The sequence below is a fragment of the Mastigoproctus giganteus genome, chromosome 9 (genome assembly GCF_048544385.1).
Source record: "Mastigoproctus giganteus isolate SK-2022 chromosome 9, ASM4854438v1, whole genome shotgun sequence".
Classification (NCBI taxonomy): Eukaryota; Metazoa; Arthropoda; class Arachnida; order Uropygi; family Thelyphonidae; genus Mastigoproctus; species Mastigoproctus giganteus.
In genome coordinates, this window is record NC_143583.1 from 224961777 (window position 1) to 224978817 (window position 17041).

Below are 17041 nucleotides of genomic sequence, written 5' to 3' on the forward strand. Positions count from 1 at the left end.
GGCATTTGACTCCATACAGCATAAGGCAATGTTTCGGGCACTGGAAAGACAAGGCATAGATACTCCATATATTATGATTTTGAAGAAAATATATGAGAGTGCTACATCCTTTATTAGACTAGACAAAGACAGTAGGAAATTTAAAATCGAGAAAGGAGTTCGACAAGGAGACACAATATCTCCGAAGCTGTTTACTGCTGCCCTCGAGGAAGCTTTCAGAAGATTAGACTGGTCGCAGAAAGGAGTCAATGTGAACGGAGAGTACCTAAACCATTTATGATTTGCAGATGACATTGTGGTCATAAGCCACCGATCCCAAAGAATTAGAGGAAAATCTTAATCAGTTATGCACAGTTAGTAAGGATTTTGGACTAAAGATGAATATGGCTAAAACAAAAGTAATGATGAACAAGTATGCCACGGAAAGGGAAATAATGATTGAAGGAGCAGTAATTGAAAAGGTGGAGTCATATACTTATCTGGGACAAGTTATTAGCTGTAATAATGATAAATGGCTGGAAGTCAAGAGAAGAATAAATTTTGGATGGATAGCATTCAGGAAATATAGTCACATACTGAAGAGCAATATCTGAAACGTTTGTCTGAAACGTAAAATAATGAATCAATGTATACTCCCCACCATGACTTATGGAAGTGAAACTTGGGCACTCACCAAAAGAATGGAAGAGAAGCTAAGAACTACACAGCGAAGAATGGAACGAATTATATTGGGAATCAGACTGTTAGATAAGAAGAGAAACACATGGATTAGGCAGCAAACTCAAGTAAAGGACATTCTTATCAAAACTAAAGAACTAAAATGGTCTTGGGCAGGACACACAGCTCGAAGACATGATGACAGATGGACTAAGAAAATAACAAAATGGTACCCAAGAGGAGCTAGAAGAAAACCTGGAAGACAAAGGCGGAGATGGATAGATGAAATTCATGAGTTTTTGAGTAGTAAATGGATGGCCAGTGCTCAAAACAGAAGGAACTGGAAAGTTGCTGGAGAGGCCTTCATCCTGCAGTGGATTGAAAATGGCTGATGATGATGAATTCCTGCTTTCTCTCTCTCTTTCAAAACAGTCCAAACACATGCCACCACCAGCCAACATTCATTTACTGTCCAACTTCATACTCACAGAACCAACTTTTCATCTTCCTCGTTTATCCATTCATTCAACTGCCGTTTTCTGGAACAACCTTCCTTCATATGTATTTCCCGAAAATTAGTCTGCAGAAGTTCAAGTCTAATGTCAACAAATATCTTCTTTCGTCTTCTCAACCTCCAACCCAAGCAGCACAGTACTATACTACAGGTTCTAATACCTCTCGTGTTCGGGGGTTTTCAAAAAAAAAAAAAAAAAAGTTGTTGATTGCTGGAACAGTTTGCACAGGTAGTTGAGGCTGACTCTTTTAATAAATTTGAAGGTCGACTGGATAGCTATCTATGTGAGGAGGAAAGTAACTAACTTGTATTTTCTTATCTACTTGTTTTTTTTTTTTTTTTCCCAGCCAGTGCAGAAAAGACTGTGGCTTCCTTGCATTATATGGCTATTACTATAACTATTCCATATGACCACAGGGTATTCAATCTTCAGAGTTTTGCATTACTAAATAAATCATCATACTTTTACAACAGTAGTATTAACCAGGTCAAGAATTTTGTGTTGTGGAAAAAGAATTTTGAAACTGAATAGCATGGTAACAATAAAAATTATCAACCTGTATAACAAAATTTCTTGTAACTCAATACACAAAATTCACTGAATCAATACATAGGTACATCCAGGCAATACAGGCATGAATTCCTGTATACCAAGATGTAATCCTGGATATATTACATGTTCCAGCCATTAGAGCTAATCAGAGAAGTGAGGCAGAAAATAGCAATACAACTTTATATCCACCCTCTCCTGCCTTTCAAATACACTTGCTTCCCATACAAATAAATTATTATCCAGACATGGACACAAATATGCACGCTGCAAGATACTGAGACTTCCCCAAATGTTGCACAGTGATTCCAGCAGTGCAAGAAGAGTTTTGACATTGATGCTATCAAAAGATTCAAGAAGTGGAAGAAGAGTTTTGACATTAGCATTAGTAGAGACATATGATGCAAGAAAGCAAGCTTAGGCAGAATTAGCCAAAAAAAAAAAAAAAACCGCTCCCATTTCACCCTCCATTTGCTCCAAATACCTGTCCAGCTCAGACTTAAATTTATTTAGGCTATCAACTTCCACAATAAAGGACAGAAGTCTATTCCACCAAGCAACTACCTGCTGGCTAAAGGCAAACTTCCGCACATCTGTCATTCCTCAATTTGAATTTATGCCCTCTCAGGCAATTATTCTGAGCAAGAGAAAGAATCCCATCAGCATTGAGCATGCTCAAACAATTCAAGGCATTATACACCTCAATCAGATCACCTCGCAGGTGCCTAGTCTCCAGACACTGTAATTTGCAAAACTTAAGCCTTTCTTCGTAAGAGCAACCCTTTGTTCCATTCACTAATCTGGCTGTCCTTCTCTGTACTCGTTCCAACAACTCTACATCCTTCTTAAAATGAGGCCTCCAGACCTGTATACAGTACTCAAGGTGTGGCCTGCCCACTGACCATTGCTTTTCTAGATTCCTGTATATCATTGACAAGACACCATGAGCTACTTGTGCAGACCGTCTGAGCTGCTCAGAAAACTTCATATCTGCCTGCACAATTATCCCCAGATCCTTTTCGTTCTCTACCACTGTCAGTGTAGTAACCACAGAGTTGATATGTCACTCTGGGGTTACTGCTTCCCATATGTAGTACTTTAAATTTGTCAATGTTAAACTTCATTTGCCACCTCTCAGCCCATCTCCCCAACTTTTCTAGATCCTGCAGCAGTGTACTGTCATTAGTGTCCTTAACAACCCTGCCAACCTTCGTATCATCTGCAAACTTGGACATTAAGCTTGATATACTATCAACAATATCATTTATAACAGAAAACTACAATGGCCCCTTGAGGGACTCCACTAATAACATTAGTCCACGATGAACAGTGTCCATTGATTACCACTCTGTTTTTTTTTTTGTTTTGGTTTTTAGGAGCATTAGCAACTAAGGCCATATTGTTACGGGAATATGCGGTGGTCATTTCCTGACCTTTCCGCATCCTCCGTATTTGGTGGTGACGAGCTCGAACCCCGGTCTAATCAAGAAGCGTGTGCTATGCACCATTGTTCCTTCCCACCTGGCTACGGAGGCAGCCCACTCTCTGTCTTCTCACACTCAACCATCCCTTTATCCATAGCAGCAATTTGCCTCCAATGCCACACTGCTTCAATTTGTTCAGCAGTCTTCCATTTGCAACAGTATCAAAGGCCTTTCTAAGATCCAAATATATGATGTCAAAGTTATTCCCTGCATCCAGTTCCTTTGCAACCAAATCATAGTATCCAATCAAATTGATCAGGCAAGGCTTTCCCTTAACAAAACCATGCTGTGTCAGAGCTATAACTGAAGTCTTGCTAGATGATCCTGCACTGCTTCTTTAACCAGTGCCTCCATTAATTTTCCTGGAACAGAAGTTAAACTAACAGGTCTATAATTACTTGTGTCGCCCTTTGATCCTCGTTTGTGAATTGGGGTCACATTTGCACATCTCCAGTCCATGGGTACCTCCCCTGAGTCCCAAAGAAGCTCTCATAATTATGGCTAAGGGTTTGCTTACTTCCTTTAATATAACTGGATAGATCCCATCCACCCCGGGTGCCTTTTTTTTTTTTTTTTTATGTTTATCTTCAACAATTTCATCTCCACTTTCCTCTCAGTGATTACAACATCATCTAGCTCACTGCCAGAGTTTAATTCACCTCTGGCATTCCCCTCCCTGAATAACTCCTCATGGGTGAATGCAGATGCAAAATACTCATTTAGTTTGTTAGTCACCTGAGCAGGATCATCAAGAGTTGAACCATCGATATCCAGTGGACCAATCTGATTCATCCCTTTCCTTCGAAAGTTTACATAGGTAAAGAACTCTTTGTTGTTTTTCTTTCCATCCTTTGCCTGTCTGATCTCCTTTGTGACTTGGTTACAGACTAGCTTATATCTATCATTGGCTTCCAAGTCAACTATTAATTTATATGTATCCCACACATTTTTCTTCTCTGCCATATGTCTGAATAGTTCATCTGACATCCATTTAGGCCTAAACCTTGAACAATATTTCTAAGTTGGTATGTAAAGCCTAGTAGCTTCCAAGATAAATTCTTTGAACACTTCCCATTTTGAATTTGCTATTGGAAACATCATCAGTTGGTTCCACAATACAGAATTTAAATACTGTCTCAGACTACCATAGTCACCTTTAAGAAAGCAAAAACCCTTCCCTTTACCCCTGATGGTAGTTACCTCTTTGAGTAAATCCCACTTCAACACACTGTGATCACTGCCACCTAGTGGTTCCTTTATCTGCAGATTCTTAATGAATGAAGAATCACTACTGATAATCAGATCAAGAGTATTACACCCTCTAGTTGCTTCCCGAACATGTTGATGTAGAAAACAATCATCCAATAAATCCACAAAAGTCTTGCTAGTGTGTTAGTGACCAACCCACAAATTCTAGTCAATATCTAGGAAATTAAAATCCCCCATTATAAGACTCTCTGATGTACCGGCCCACTCTATTTCCCTGTACAGTTTCTTATTATACTCATCAGAGTCATTAGGCCTATAGCACACTCCTACTCTCAATTTTGATCTCCCAATGCTTATGTCACTCCAAACTGACTAGACACTGCACTGTCCAGCAATGTCAACTGGCTTCACTTCCTTGGATTTTATGTGTTTCTTAACTAATAGCATAACCCCTCCTCCCTTCCTATCCTTTCTGTACACATTGTACTCCCCAAATTCCAGTTCTGCATTCCTTATATCTGTGTGACACCACGTCATTAGAAGGAGAAAAGAATAACCGGTTGCCATTTTGATATAATGCTTACCAAAATCATTTCAATACACAATTTATAAGAAGCCACAAAAATGGGTGTTATCTTCTATGAAGGCTCTGGCAATGCACACTTTACACCTAAGTGTATTGATATCATACATTGCGTGGTCTGTAAAAGAAGGGACCTCACAAGAAATGAAATAACATTACTAAGCAAAAAGAATGCATCCCCCCTCCACAATATCATAACTATATTATCATGCTGGAATGATATGATTGTTGTTAGTGAGAATGCCAAACAGACTGTTTTCTACACCAGAAGGTATTTCATCATGCTCAAATTCTACCAAATCAAGCATATGATAAAAATTTCTCCCAACCTCAAGAATACCAAGGTACCCTTTATAAAGTCTAATGATGTGAATTCAGATCTACCTAAAAAAACAGGAATTGGAGTGGTATTAGTATTAGTAACGGCCGCATGTTGCAAGAAAGCCTATGGCTTATGCTGCACCAGCCAAAAAAAAAAAAAAAAAAAAAAAAAATCCAAACAAAACAATAATAAAAACAAAAAAAATAAATAAATAAAATAAATAACTAAATAATAATAATTAATAAATAAAAAAAAATAAAAAATAAATAAAAAGAAAATTAAACCTATCATCCTATGCGCTTCCCTTACCCGAAAGTACTATTCAGATGACCTTTGAATTTCCCCAAACTGTCGGCCTCTACCACCCATGAATGCAACTTATTCCAGTAATTTATAACTCGCTGGCTAAAATAAAACTTCCTGCAGTCCAATCTAAACATTTCCCCCCGTAACTTGAATTTATGTCCCCTAGTTGTAGCATCATTTATAATCTTGAAAATTTCATCCTGATTCATTTTACTGATGCCTCTCAGAGCTTTAAACACCTCAATCAAATCTCCTCTAAGGTGTCTAGTTTCCAAACTCTGCAACCCAAAAGGTACCCAGTAACCATCTAAATTTTGACTGACTTTGTAATTTTGTTTTGTGCTAGCAATGTACAATGTATTTTTTTTTTGTTTCACTTGTAAGCCCCTCTAAATCATTTGCCTCTTGTACTTCTTTTTTGAGACAATCAAGTGAATTTCACACACACACACACACACACACACACACACACACACACACACACACACACACACACACACACACACACACACACACACACACACACACACACACACACACACACACACAATGTCATTGTATTTAATCAAAAATACTCAAAAAAAAAAAAAAAAAAAGCCTGTAGTATTGCTTACTAAAAACTAATCACTTTAGTTTTTAGTAACCAATACTACATGTTTCCTTTATGCATATACATTCATTTTTGTTTATTAAAAGTTTAGAACGTAGGATCTAGCAACAACTGAACTGTTGCTGGGTGTACAAATTTTAGAGTTATAACAGCTAGGGTGAATTAAACATTTCATTAACAACACTAATAAATATAAAATTATTACTTGAGCATTAGTAGAGGCATATTATGTAAGAAAGCAAGCTTATACAGTATCAGCTAAAAAAAAAAAAAAACCACTTCCCATTTCACCCATCCATCCATTTGATCCAAAAGCTTTGTTCAGTTCTTCCTTGAAATCATTTAAGCTATCAACTTCCATGATATATGGAAACCTGTTCCAGCAATCAACTACTCACTGGCTAGAGACAAAATAATACTTTTATATGGATTAGTACATTTCCTTTTAGTATTTAATTATTAATTTCCATGTACAATACATGATCACACAAATCTGATTACAATACACTCTTTATTTTTCACTATTTTTCTTCATAGATATGAACCTTGATCAAAACACCTACATAAGAAGATCAAGTTAAAAAAAAAAAAAAAAGGAGATTTCCATAATCACAATATACCATCTTTAAACAGACCTCTGGATATTTGTAAGATAAGATGTGTCTTACAATTAATTTACAGCAAAACCTTGATTTAACAGATTATATGAGGGGTAAGACCTTTCTGCAGCTAAATCTTATTATTTGTTAAACAAGAAAGAAACACATATAATTGCTACAATTTCAAGAATGTTATGATAAAGCAATATGCCATGGAAAAAAAAGAATGACCCATTATAGCTTGATATTTGCCGAGTCATACAGTTGCATTGAAAACTCTACAAAGCTTATTGAAGTTTAACATTGACAAATGTAAAGTACTACATATGGGAAACAGCAACCCCAGAGCAACGTATCAACTCTGTGGTGCTACACTGACAGTGGTAGAGAATGAAAGGGACCTGGGGGTGGTTGTGCAGGCAGATACGAAGTTCTCTGAGCAGTGCAGACGGGCTGCAAGAGTAGCTAATGGTGTATTGTCAATGATATATAGGAATTTTTCTAGCAGGGTTAAGGAGGTGATTATTCCCTTGTATAAAGCAATGGTCAGACCACACCTAGAGTACTGTATACGGGTCTGGAGGCCTCATTTCAAGAAGGATGTAGAGCTGCTGGAGCGAGTACAGAGAAGGGCAACAAGATTAGTGAATGGAACAAAGGGTTGCTCTTACGAAGAAAGGCTTAAGTTTTGCAAATTACAGTGTCTGGAGACTATGCATCGGCGAGGTGGTCTGAAAGAGGCGTATAAAGCCTTGAATGGTTTGAGCATGCTCAATGCTGATGGGATTCTTCCTCTTGCTGAGAATAATCACCTGAGCGGGCATAAATTCAAATTGAGGAAAGACAGATGTAGGATAGATGTGCGGAAATTTGCCTTTAGCCAGCGGGTGGTTGGTAGGTGGAACAGACTTCCATCCCTTGTCGTGGAAGTTGATAGCCTAAATAAGTTTAAGGCTCAGCTGGACAGGTATTTCGAACGAAGAAAGGGGTGAAGTGGAAGTGGTTATTTTTTATTTATTTATGTTACTTTTTTTTTTTTTTTTTTTTTTTGGCTGATGCTGCATAAGCTTGCTTTCTTGCATCAAATGCCTCTACTAATGCTAATGCTAAGAGTCTGAAGAGTTCTTAGGGAATCTCATTAGAAGTTCTGTGAGCAACTACCGATGTCCACCCCCTTTAGAAAGCTAATGAAAGGGGATGGTGAGGAAATTCCTGTCTCCCTGGCAGTGAAAATATTTTAAGTGACATGCTGAAATACTTGTGTTACAATGTTCTCATCCAGACAAAAAAAAGCCTTATTTTGGTGAACCCTCACTTTAAAGGACTTCCATACTTAGGAAGTCCTTTAAAGTGAGGGTTTACTTATAACCTGTATAACTGAAACACTTTGATGTTATACAGAGAAATCTGCAAACACTCTCTCAGTCATTTAATGGTATCATATATTAATTAAAATAATAAGCAATCATGAATAAATTATTACTTCAAAGGTCCCAAGACATCGTCCAAGTATGCCACGAACTCCTGCCTCTTCCATAACTTCCCTTATGGCCGCCATGCTAGCTTCTTCATTTGGTTCTAGACCACCACCTGGAACTATCCACCTGTCTGGTGCACGGCTGCTAGTCACTAACAAGACCTGAATAATAAAGCAGCAACAAAAACTATTGACGCAGTGATTATAAAAGTGTAATTACTAAGCAGTAAAGTTAGAAATGAATAGAAGTATGAGTATATATTGTAGTTGAAAAAAAAAAAATAATAACAATATCACATGAAATCCCCTATAACAAGAGCAAATAAATTCAAGAACACTCATTATAACCAAATTACAAAAGGTTAAAAAGGTTAAAAACACAAGAATCGTTGCATACTCTCTTTTTTTTCCAACTCTCTGGATTTAAGATAAGAGATCATCTTTTTTGTCTTATTTTAGCCCCTTCTCTGTCTCAGTGTGAATAAAATTATATCTGGTTCCACTGAGTTTCCTCAGCTCTTAAAAAGTGTACATTAATTGCTCTCTCCAAGACTCCTTAAATTCTTATTAACATTTGTAGTAGGCAAATCTCACACAAACCATTTAATCATTCAATAACACAAATTTGGTCACCTTTTCACCAAACAAAAAACTTAAAAAAAAGATGCTTACTCCCATTTCTGGAAACCAATATCTGGCTAAGCTCATATTTTCATTACTTTGATTATTATGTAATTTTGCTTTCATTATCATTTTCCTTTTCTTTATTGGTGTGTTATTATTTTATTTCTTTAATTGTTTTTATTAATGCAATGAATAATTTAAGTAAATTATTAGGAAATATACAATTCCCTAATGTTCTCTACAGAATTTGAATGTAGAATGTACTGCTGTACATAGGGCTGATGTAGTCGAGTGGTCAAGAGCAAGAGTGCAATAGCACGCACTCTTTGAGTGAACCAGGGTTTAAGCCCGTGACAGCTAAATACAGGTAATGTTTGTAGTGATAATTTACTGTAAACTCCTCTAACCTGGTGGTCATGCCAGAGTATAAACAAGAACTTATAGATACATAGTATTTTTAAATACACTTCCTTTTTTAATATGTACTTTTTGTATTATATTTCCCTTTTAGGAATTGTATTCTGCCTCAGGTAATAAATAAATAAATAAATAAACAAGCAAACCTTTAAAAAGTTTTATCTCTATCTTTTTCCACAAAAACAGTAAAACTACGGCTTCACAATTAAACTCTGAATTTTTAAAAAAATTCTCTGAATATCTATTTTCATTAACAAGGTGTTAATCTGAATTGCATAAAATATGTAGAAATTGTGAAAAAGAAAGTCTAGTTCTCTGTGTTAAATAAGTATTAGTGGTAGAAAATTAATTCAAGGAAGCAAGCTTATACAGCACAAGTACAAAAAAAAAAAAAAAAAAGAAAAAAACCTTATCAACTACAATTGCCTGAACCTCTAAATTTCTTCAAACTACTCACTTTTCAATACCAGATCAGCATTTTGCTCAGAAACGGCACATGATGCAAGAAAACAAGCTTATATAGCATCAGCCAAAAAAAAAAAAAAAAAAAAAAGAACCCCACACACACCCATTTCACCCACCCACTCGATCCAAATGTTTCTCTAGTTAGTAGTAGTAGTAGTAGTGGCACATGATGCAAGAAAGCAAGTGTAGGAGCTTATGCAGCATCAGCCAAAAAAAAAAAAAAAAAAAAAAAAATCACACCATTCCCTCCAAATACCTGTCCAGTTCCTCCTTAAATTTATTTAACCTATCAACTTCCACAACGACAGATGGAAGTTTGTTCCAGCAATTAACCACCCGCTGGCTAAAGGCAAATTTCCGCACATCTATTCTACATCTGTCCTTTCTTAATTTGAACTTATGTCCCCGTAGGTTCGTAATCTGAACAAGTGGAAGTATCCCATCAGAATTCAGTGTGCTCAACCCATTCAAGGCCTTATAGACCTCAATCAGATCACCGCGCAGGTGCCTATTCTCCAGCCACTGCAATTTGCAGAACTTAAGCCTCTCTTGGTAAGAGAATCCCTTCATTCCCCTCACCAATCGTGTTGCTCTTCTCTGTACACACTCAAGCAAATCTACATCCTTCCTAAAATGAGGCCTCCAGACCTGTACGCAGTACTCAAGGCGTGGCCTGACCATTGCCTTATACAGAGGGACAATCACCTCCTTTTCCCTGCTAGCAAAATTCCTATATATCATTGACAAAACCCCATGACCCGCCCTAGCAGCCTGTCTGCACTGCTCAGAAAACTTCATATCTGACTGCACAATTACTCCCAGGTCTTTTTCATTTTCTACCACCTTAAGTGTAGTACCACACAGTTGGTACGTTTCTCTGGGGTTACTTCTCCCCATATGCAGTACTTTGCATTTGTTAAGGTTGAACTTCAGTTGCCACTTCTTAGCCCATCTGCCCAAATTATCTAGATCCTGTTGCAGTAGCACACTGCCATTACTGTCATTAACAACCCTGCCAACCTTTGTGTCATCTGCAAACTTCGACATTAAGCCTGATATACCTTCATCAATATCATTGATAAATACACAAAACAACAGTGGACCCAACACCGAACCCTGTGGGACTCCACTAATAACATTAGTCCACGAAGAGCAGCACCCATTGATTACCACCCTCTGTCTTCTCCCACTTAACCATCCTTTTATCCATTGTAGCAACTTACCCTTAATACCATTCTGCTCCAATTTGTACAGTAGTCTTCCATGCGCAACAGTGTCAAAAGCTTTCCTGAAATCCAAGTATATGATATCAAAATTATTTTTTGCATCCAGTTCCTTTGTGACCACATCATAATAACCAATCAAATTTGTCAGACAAGACTTTCCCTTAACAAACCCACGCTGTGTTTGAATTATTGCTGCAGTCTTGTCTAGATGATCCTGCAATGCATCTTTAACCAGTGACTCCATTATTTTACCCGGAACAGAAGTTAAACTAACTGGTCTGTAATTACTCGTGTCACCCTTCGATCCACCTTTGTGAATTGGGGACACATTTGCACATCTCCAGTCCGTGGGAACCTCCCCTGAGTCCAAGGATGCTCTCATAATTATGGCTAAGGGTTTGCTTAGTTGCTTTGCCACCTCCTTTAAAATAACTGGATAGATCCCATCCACCCCAGGTGCCTTTCTTATGTTTAACTTCAACAATTTCTCCTCCACTTTGCTCTCAGTTATTACAAAATCATTAAGCACACTGCTACAATGTGATAACCTTCTTCCATTTTCAAACTGTAATAATTCCTCACATGTGAATGTAGATGCAAAATACTCATTCAGTTTGTTTGCTATCTGAGCAGGATCATCAACAGTCGAACCATCGATGTCAAGTGGACCAATCCAATGGACCAAAGTAAAGAAATCCTTGCTGTTTTTCTTAGCATCTTTTGCCAAAGATTTCTCGTAATCCGCCTTCGCCTGCCGAACCTCCTTTGTGACCTGATTACAGACTAGCTTATATCTGCCACAGGCTTCTGCGTCACCTGATAATTTATATGCATCCCATGCATTTTTCTTCTCTGTCACGAGTCTCATTAGTTCATTTGATAACCATTTAGGCCTAAACCTTGAACGCTATTTCTTAATCGGTATATAAAGTCTAGTAGCTTCCACGATTAATTCCTTGAATGCTTCCCACTTAGAATTTACTGTTTGTAACATCGTCAGTTGATCCCACTGTACAGAATTTAAAAACTGTCTGAGACCACTGTACTCCCCTTTACGGAAGCAAAAACCCTTTCCTTTACCCCTGACGGTAGTTACCTCTTTGAGTAAATCCCACTTCTGCCTTGAATCTGTTTAAGCTATCAACTTCTACGACAAATGGAAGTTTGTTCAAGCATTCAACCACCCGCTGGCTAAAGGCAAACTTCCGCACATCTATCCTACAACTGTCTTTCCTCAATTTCAATTTATGCCCTCTCAGGTGATTATTCTGAGCAAGAGGAAGAATCCCATCAGCACTGAACATGCTCAAACCATTCAAGGCTTTAGTTTATACACCTCAATCAGATCACCTTGCAGGTGCCTAGTATCCAGACATTGTAATTTGCAAAACTTAAGCCTTTCTTCATAAGTGCAACCCTTTGTTCAATTTACTAATCTTGTTGCCCTTCTCTGTACTTGTTCCAACAGCTCTACATCCTTCTTAAAATGAGGCCTCCAGACCTGTAGACAGTACTCAAGGTGTGGCATGACCATTGCCTTATACAAGGGGATAATCACCTCCTTATCCCTGCTAGAAAAGTTCCTGTATATCATTGACAAGACACCATGAGCTACTCGTGCAGACAGTCTGCACTGCTCAGAAACCTTCATATCTGCCTGCAGTATGAAGGCAGATATGTAGTACCACACAGTTGATACGTTACTCTGGGGTTACTGCTTCCCGTACGTAGTACTTTACATTTGTCAATGTTAAATTTAAGTTGCCACCTCTCAGCCCATCTGCTCAACTTTTCTAGATCCTGTTGCAGCAGTGTACTGTCATTAGTGTCATTAACAATCCTGCCAACCGTCGTCTCATCTGCAAACTCAGACATTAACCCTGATATACCATCATCAATATCATTAATAAATACAGAAAACAACAATGGACCCAACACTGAACCCTGGGGACTCCACTAATAACATTAGTTCACGAAAAGCAGTATCCATTGATTGCCACTCTCTGTCTTCTCCCACTCAACCATCCTTTTATCCATACCAGCAATTTGCCTCCAATGCCACACTGCTCCAATTTGTGCAGCAGTCTTCCAGGTGCAACAGTATCAAAAGCTTGAGAAGGTAAAGAAATCCAACACGAGAACGACGAGAAACGTCGGGTAACTTATGCGGCAAATTAGATTCCCGATAGGTCACTCTAACACTACTCGCTCGGTAAACAGATGGTAGGTGTTATCGGTTTGGAGCAGAAGTTGAGAACGATATATTGATTGACAGGTAGACATGGCAAATGATGTGCTGATTGGTGCGTGAACATAACACATGATAACATTGGTTTAGTAGCACTCAGAAGCATTAATGTCACTTGCATCAATGGTAACTTGCCCTAATCGCACATGCCCTAATGAATGCTTTACATAATGGTGAAAAAATGCCAGGTTACCTCCACTTGAATCACATGGGAGCTTCAACCCCTCCTGAAATGGAGGGGGTAACATAACCTTTTTTCTTTAGAATCATGGGTGGACTAGCACATAAATTGTTTATTAACAAAATATTAATTTTTTTTAAAGTACTTTTATTTTTAAAGATACTCGTGCAGATACACATATATCATAATGTCAATCGACACCGCAATAGCAATTCGCTATATATATATATATATATATATAAATAAATAAAGAATCTTTCTTTCTTTTCCTATGATTTCCTAACATAATGTTTAAGGTTAGGTCACATAATATAAGGGAACCTCTTCTATTATTTCCTAACCTACCATTTAAGGTCAGGCTAAAAAATATAACAAAAAATAAAGAAGCCTTTTCCTTTTTTTCATAACCAAACCCAAATCAACAATATAGTAAAAACACTCAGGAACTCAAAAAATCTGCTTTTAATAATGAGAAAAAAAAACATAACGAAGAACTGTTGTGGTTGTTGTTATTTGGTTTTTAGGAGCATTAGCAACTAAGGCCATATTACTCCGGGGATATGCGGTGGTCATTCCCTGATCTTTCTGCATCCTCCGTATTTGGTGGGCACGGGCTCGAACCCCGGTCTAATCAAGAAGCGTGTGCCACGCACTGCTGCTCCTGCCCCCCTAGCTACGGAGGCACCTATAATGAACAAAAAAAAAAAAAAAAAAAAATGAACGGAATGAAACTTATTAAATTAGTTTTCATCAAAAAAATCAACCGTTTTATTTTCATTACAAATTTCTTCCATCTTTAAAAGATTCATTGCTACTATTACCTGTTTACCATTCATCACAAAACTATTATGCACCGTTCTTTACTCATAGATACACATTATAAACCCAACCAATGACTACACAGTAGCTTGCCCGTCACGCCTACCACCAATCATTTCATTGTCTGCCCTGCCTACCTGTCAATGAATACATCCTTGTCAATTTCGGCTCCAGACCAATAACACCTATAGTCTGTTTAGGGAGCGAGCAGCGTGAGAGTCCAGTGTCGGGAAACTAATTTTCTGCATAAGTTATCCGACGTTTCTCATCGTTTTCGTGTTGGCTTTACCTTAGCCCAAAAGCCTTTCTAAGATCCAAATATATGATATCAAAATTATTCTTTGCATCCAGTTCCTTTGTGACTACATCATAGTATCCAATCAAATTGGTCAGGCAAGACTTCCCTTTAACAACCCCATGCTGTGTCCGAGCTATAACTAAAGTCTTGTCTAGATGATCCTGCAATGCTTCTTTAACCAGTGCCTCCATTAATTTCCCTGGAACAGAACTTAAACTAACAGGTCTGTAATTACCTGTGTCTCCCTTTGATCCTCCTTTGTGGACTGGGGTTCCATTTGCACATTTTCAAACCATGGGTAGCTCCACTGAGTCCAAGAAAGCACTCATAATTATGGCTAAGGGTTTCTTACTTCCTTTGCTGCCTCCTTTAATATAACTGGATAGATTCCATCCACCCCAGGTGCCTTTCATATGTTTATCTTCAACAATTTCTCCTCCACTTTACTCTCAGTCATTACAAAATCATCTAGCTCACTGCCAGAGTTTAATGAACCTCGGGCATTCCCCTCCCTGAATAACTCCTCATGTGTGAGTGTAGATGCAAAATATTAATTTAGTTTGTTAGCTACCTGAGCAGGATCATCAACAGTTGAACCAATCTGATTCAACCCCTTCCTTCTAGAGTTTACATAAGTAAAGAACTCTTTGCTGTTTTTCTTTGCATCCTTTGCCAAAGATTTCTCATAATCTGCCTTCGCCTGCATAACCTCCTTTGTAACTTGGTTACAGACCGGCTTATATCTATCACAGGCTTCTGTGTCACATGTTAATTTATATGTATCCCATTATTTTTCTTCTCTGTCACATGTCTAATTAGACATGTCTCATCTGACATCCATTTAGGCCTAAATCTTGAACAATATTTCTTTGTTGGTATGAAAAGCCTAGTAGCTTCCAAGATTAATTCTTTGAATGCTTCCCATTTTGAATTTTCTGTTGGTAACATCATCAGTTGGTCCCACCGTATAGAATTTAAATATTGTCTCAGACCACCGTGGTCAACTTTATGAAAGAAAAAACCCTTCCCTTTACCCTTGATGGTAGTTACCTCTTTGAGTAAATCCCATTTCAGCACACTGTGATCACTGCCACCTAGTGGTTCCTTTATCTGCAGATTCTTGATGCATGAAGAACCACTACTGATAATCAGATCAAGAGTATTACTCCCTCTAGTTGGCTCCCAAACATGCTGCTGTAGAAAACAATCATCCAATAAATCCGCAAAAGCTTTGCTAGTGCGTGATTGACCAACCCACAGATTCCAGTCAATCTCTGGGAAATTAAAATTCCCCATTATAAGACAGTCTGATTTACCGACCCACTCTATTTCTCTGCACAATTGCTCATTATACTCATCAGATTCATTTGGCCTATAACACACAGCTACTCTCATTTTCCCTTTCCCAGTGCTTATGTCTCACCAAAGAGACTCAACACTGCATTGTCCAACAACATCGATTGGATGCTCTTCCTTAGATTTTATGTGTTTCTTAACTTACAGCATAATCCGTCCTCCCTTTCTGTACTGTCTGTCCTTTCTGTACATATTGTACTCCCCAAATTTGAGTTCTGCACTGCTTATTAGCATTAGCATTAGTAGAGGCATTTGATGCAAGAAAGCAAGTTTATGCAGCATCAGCCAAAAAAAAAAAATAAATAAATAAAAAATAACCACTTCCACTTTACCCCTCTGTTCGTTCGAAATATATGTACAGCTGAGCCTTAAACTTATTTAGGCTATCAACTTCCACGACAAGGGATGGAAGTCTATTCCACCAACTTATGTCTGTGTGACACCATGTCTCTGATATCCCAACAATATTTGCCTTTGATGTCTTGACTAGCACTTCAAGCTTATCACATGCATCTGTTTCTACTCTTAGTTACCCTAACACAGACCATGTATTTACTTGTTCCGCTATGACTCCCAGCAGTCCTGAAATCTCCATTGCCTTGCTTTCCAGGATGCTGTTTAATTGCATTTCAATAGTAGTGCAAGAATCACTTTTACCTGTGCCAGCGGCTACTGTTAATATATGAGTCTATGTATCCCCTCAAGCTAGCAGTTTACAGACCCACCTAACTCTGCCTGAATAGCATCAGCAAATATTCTTGCACCCTTTCTATTTAAGTGTACCCCTTCCCTGTAGAAGCAGCCTCTCCTTTTTTGCACAGACTAGGCTGAGAAAAATTCTACACTTTGAGCCTTGCACAATCTCTCCGTGGCCGAATAGTTCAACAAGGCTCTCATCATCTCCCTCCTATTGTGTCTGATAAGAATTGCAGACACTATCAAATTCAATAATTAAGTGTTTTCAGAGTGGGAAAAAAGGTTTTTGAATTATATGTAGATTTGCAAGTAAATTTGGAAAAATATATTGGTGTTGGAATTTTGTGGTAATTAGAGGAATTAAAATTAAAATTGTTTAGAACAAGCATATAGCATAGTG

At 37.9% G+C, this 17041-nt stretch overlaps 1 protein-coding gene across 2 annotated transcripts in view; it reads right to left on the bottom strand.

Moving 5' to 3' along the window:
• The window catches only part of LOC150081139 (diphosphoinositol polyphosphate phosphohydrolase 1-like), a 154043-nt gene that overhangs the window by 97310 nt on the left and 39692 nt on the right, over positions 1 to 17041 (bottom strand). Inside the window, exons 2-3 of one of the 2 annotated variants that reach the window (XM_090381362.1) lie at positions 8318 to 8473; positions 4735 to 4740 (exon numbers count right to left, since the gene is read on the bottom strand). In XM_090381362.1, coding sequence (XP_090237488.1) covers positions 4735 to 4740; positions 8318 to 8473 — 162 coding nt within the window. The remainder of the gene's footprint in view (positions 1 to 4734; positions 4741 to 8317; positions 8474 to 17041) is intronic. The other variant, XM_090381361.1, reaches the window with a different exon arrangement.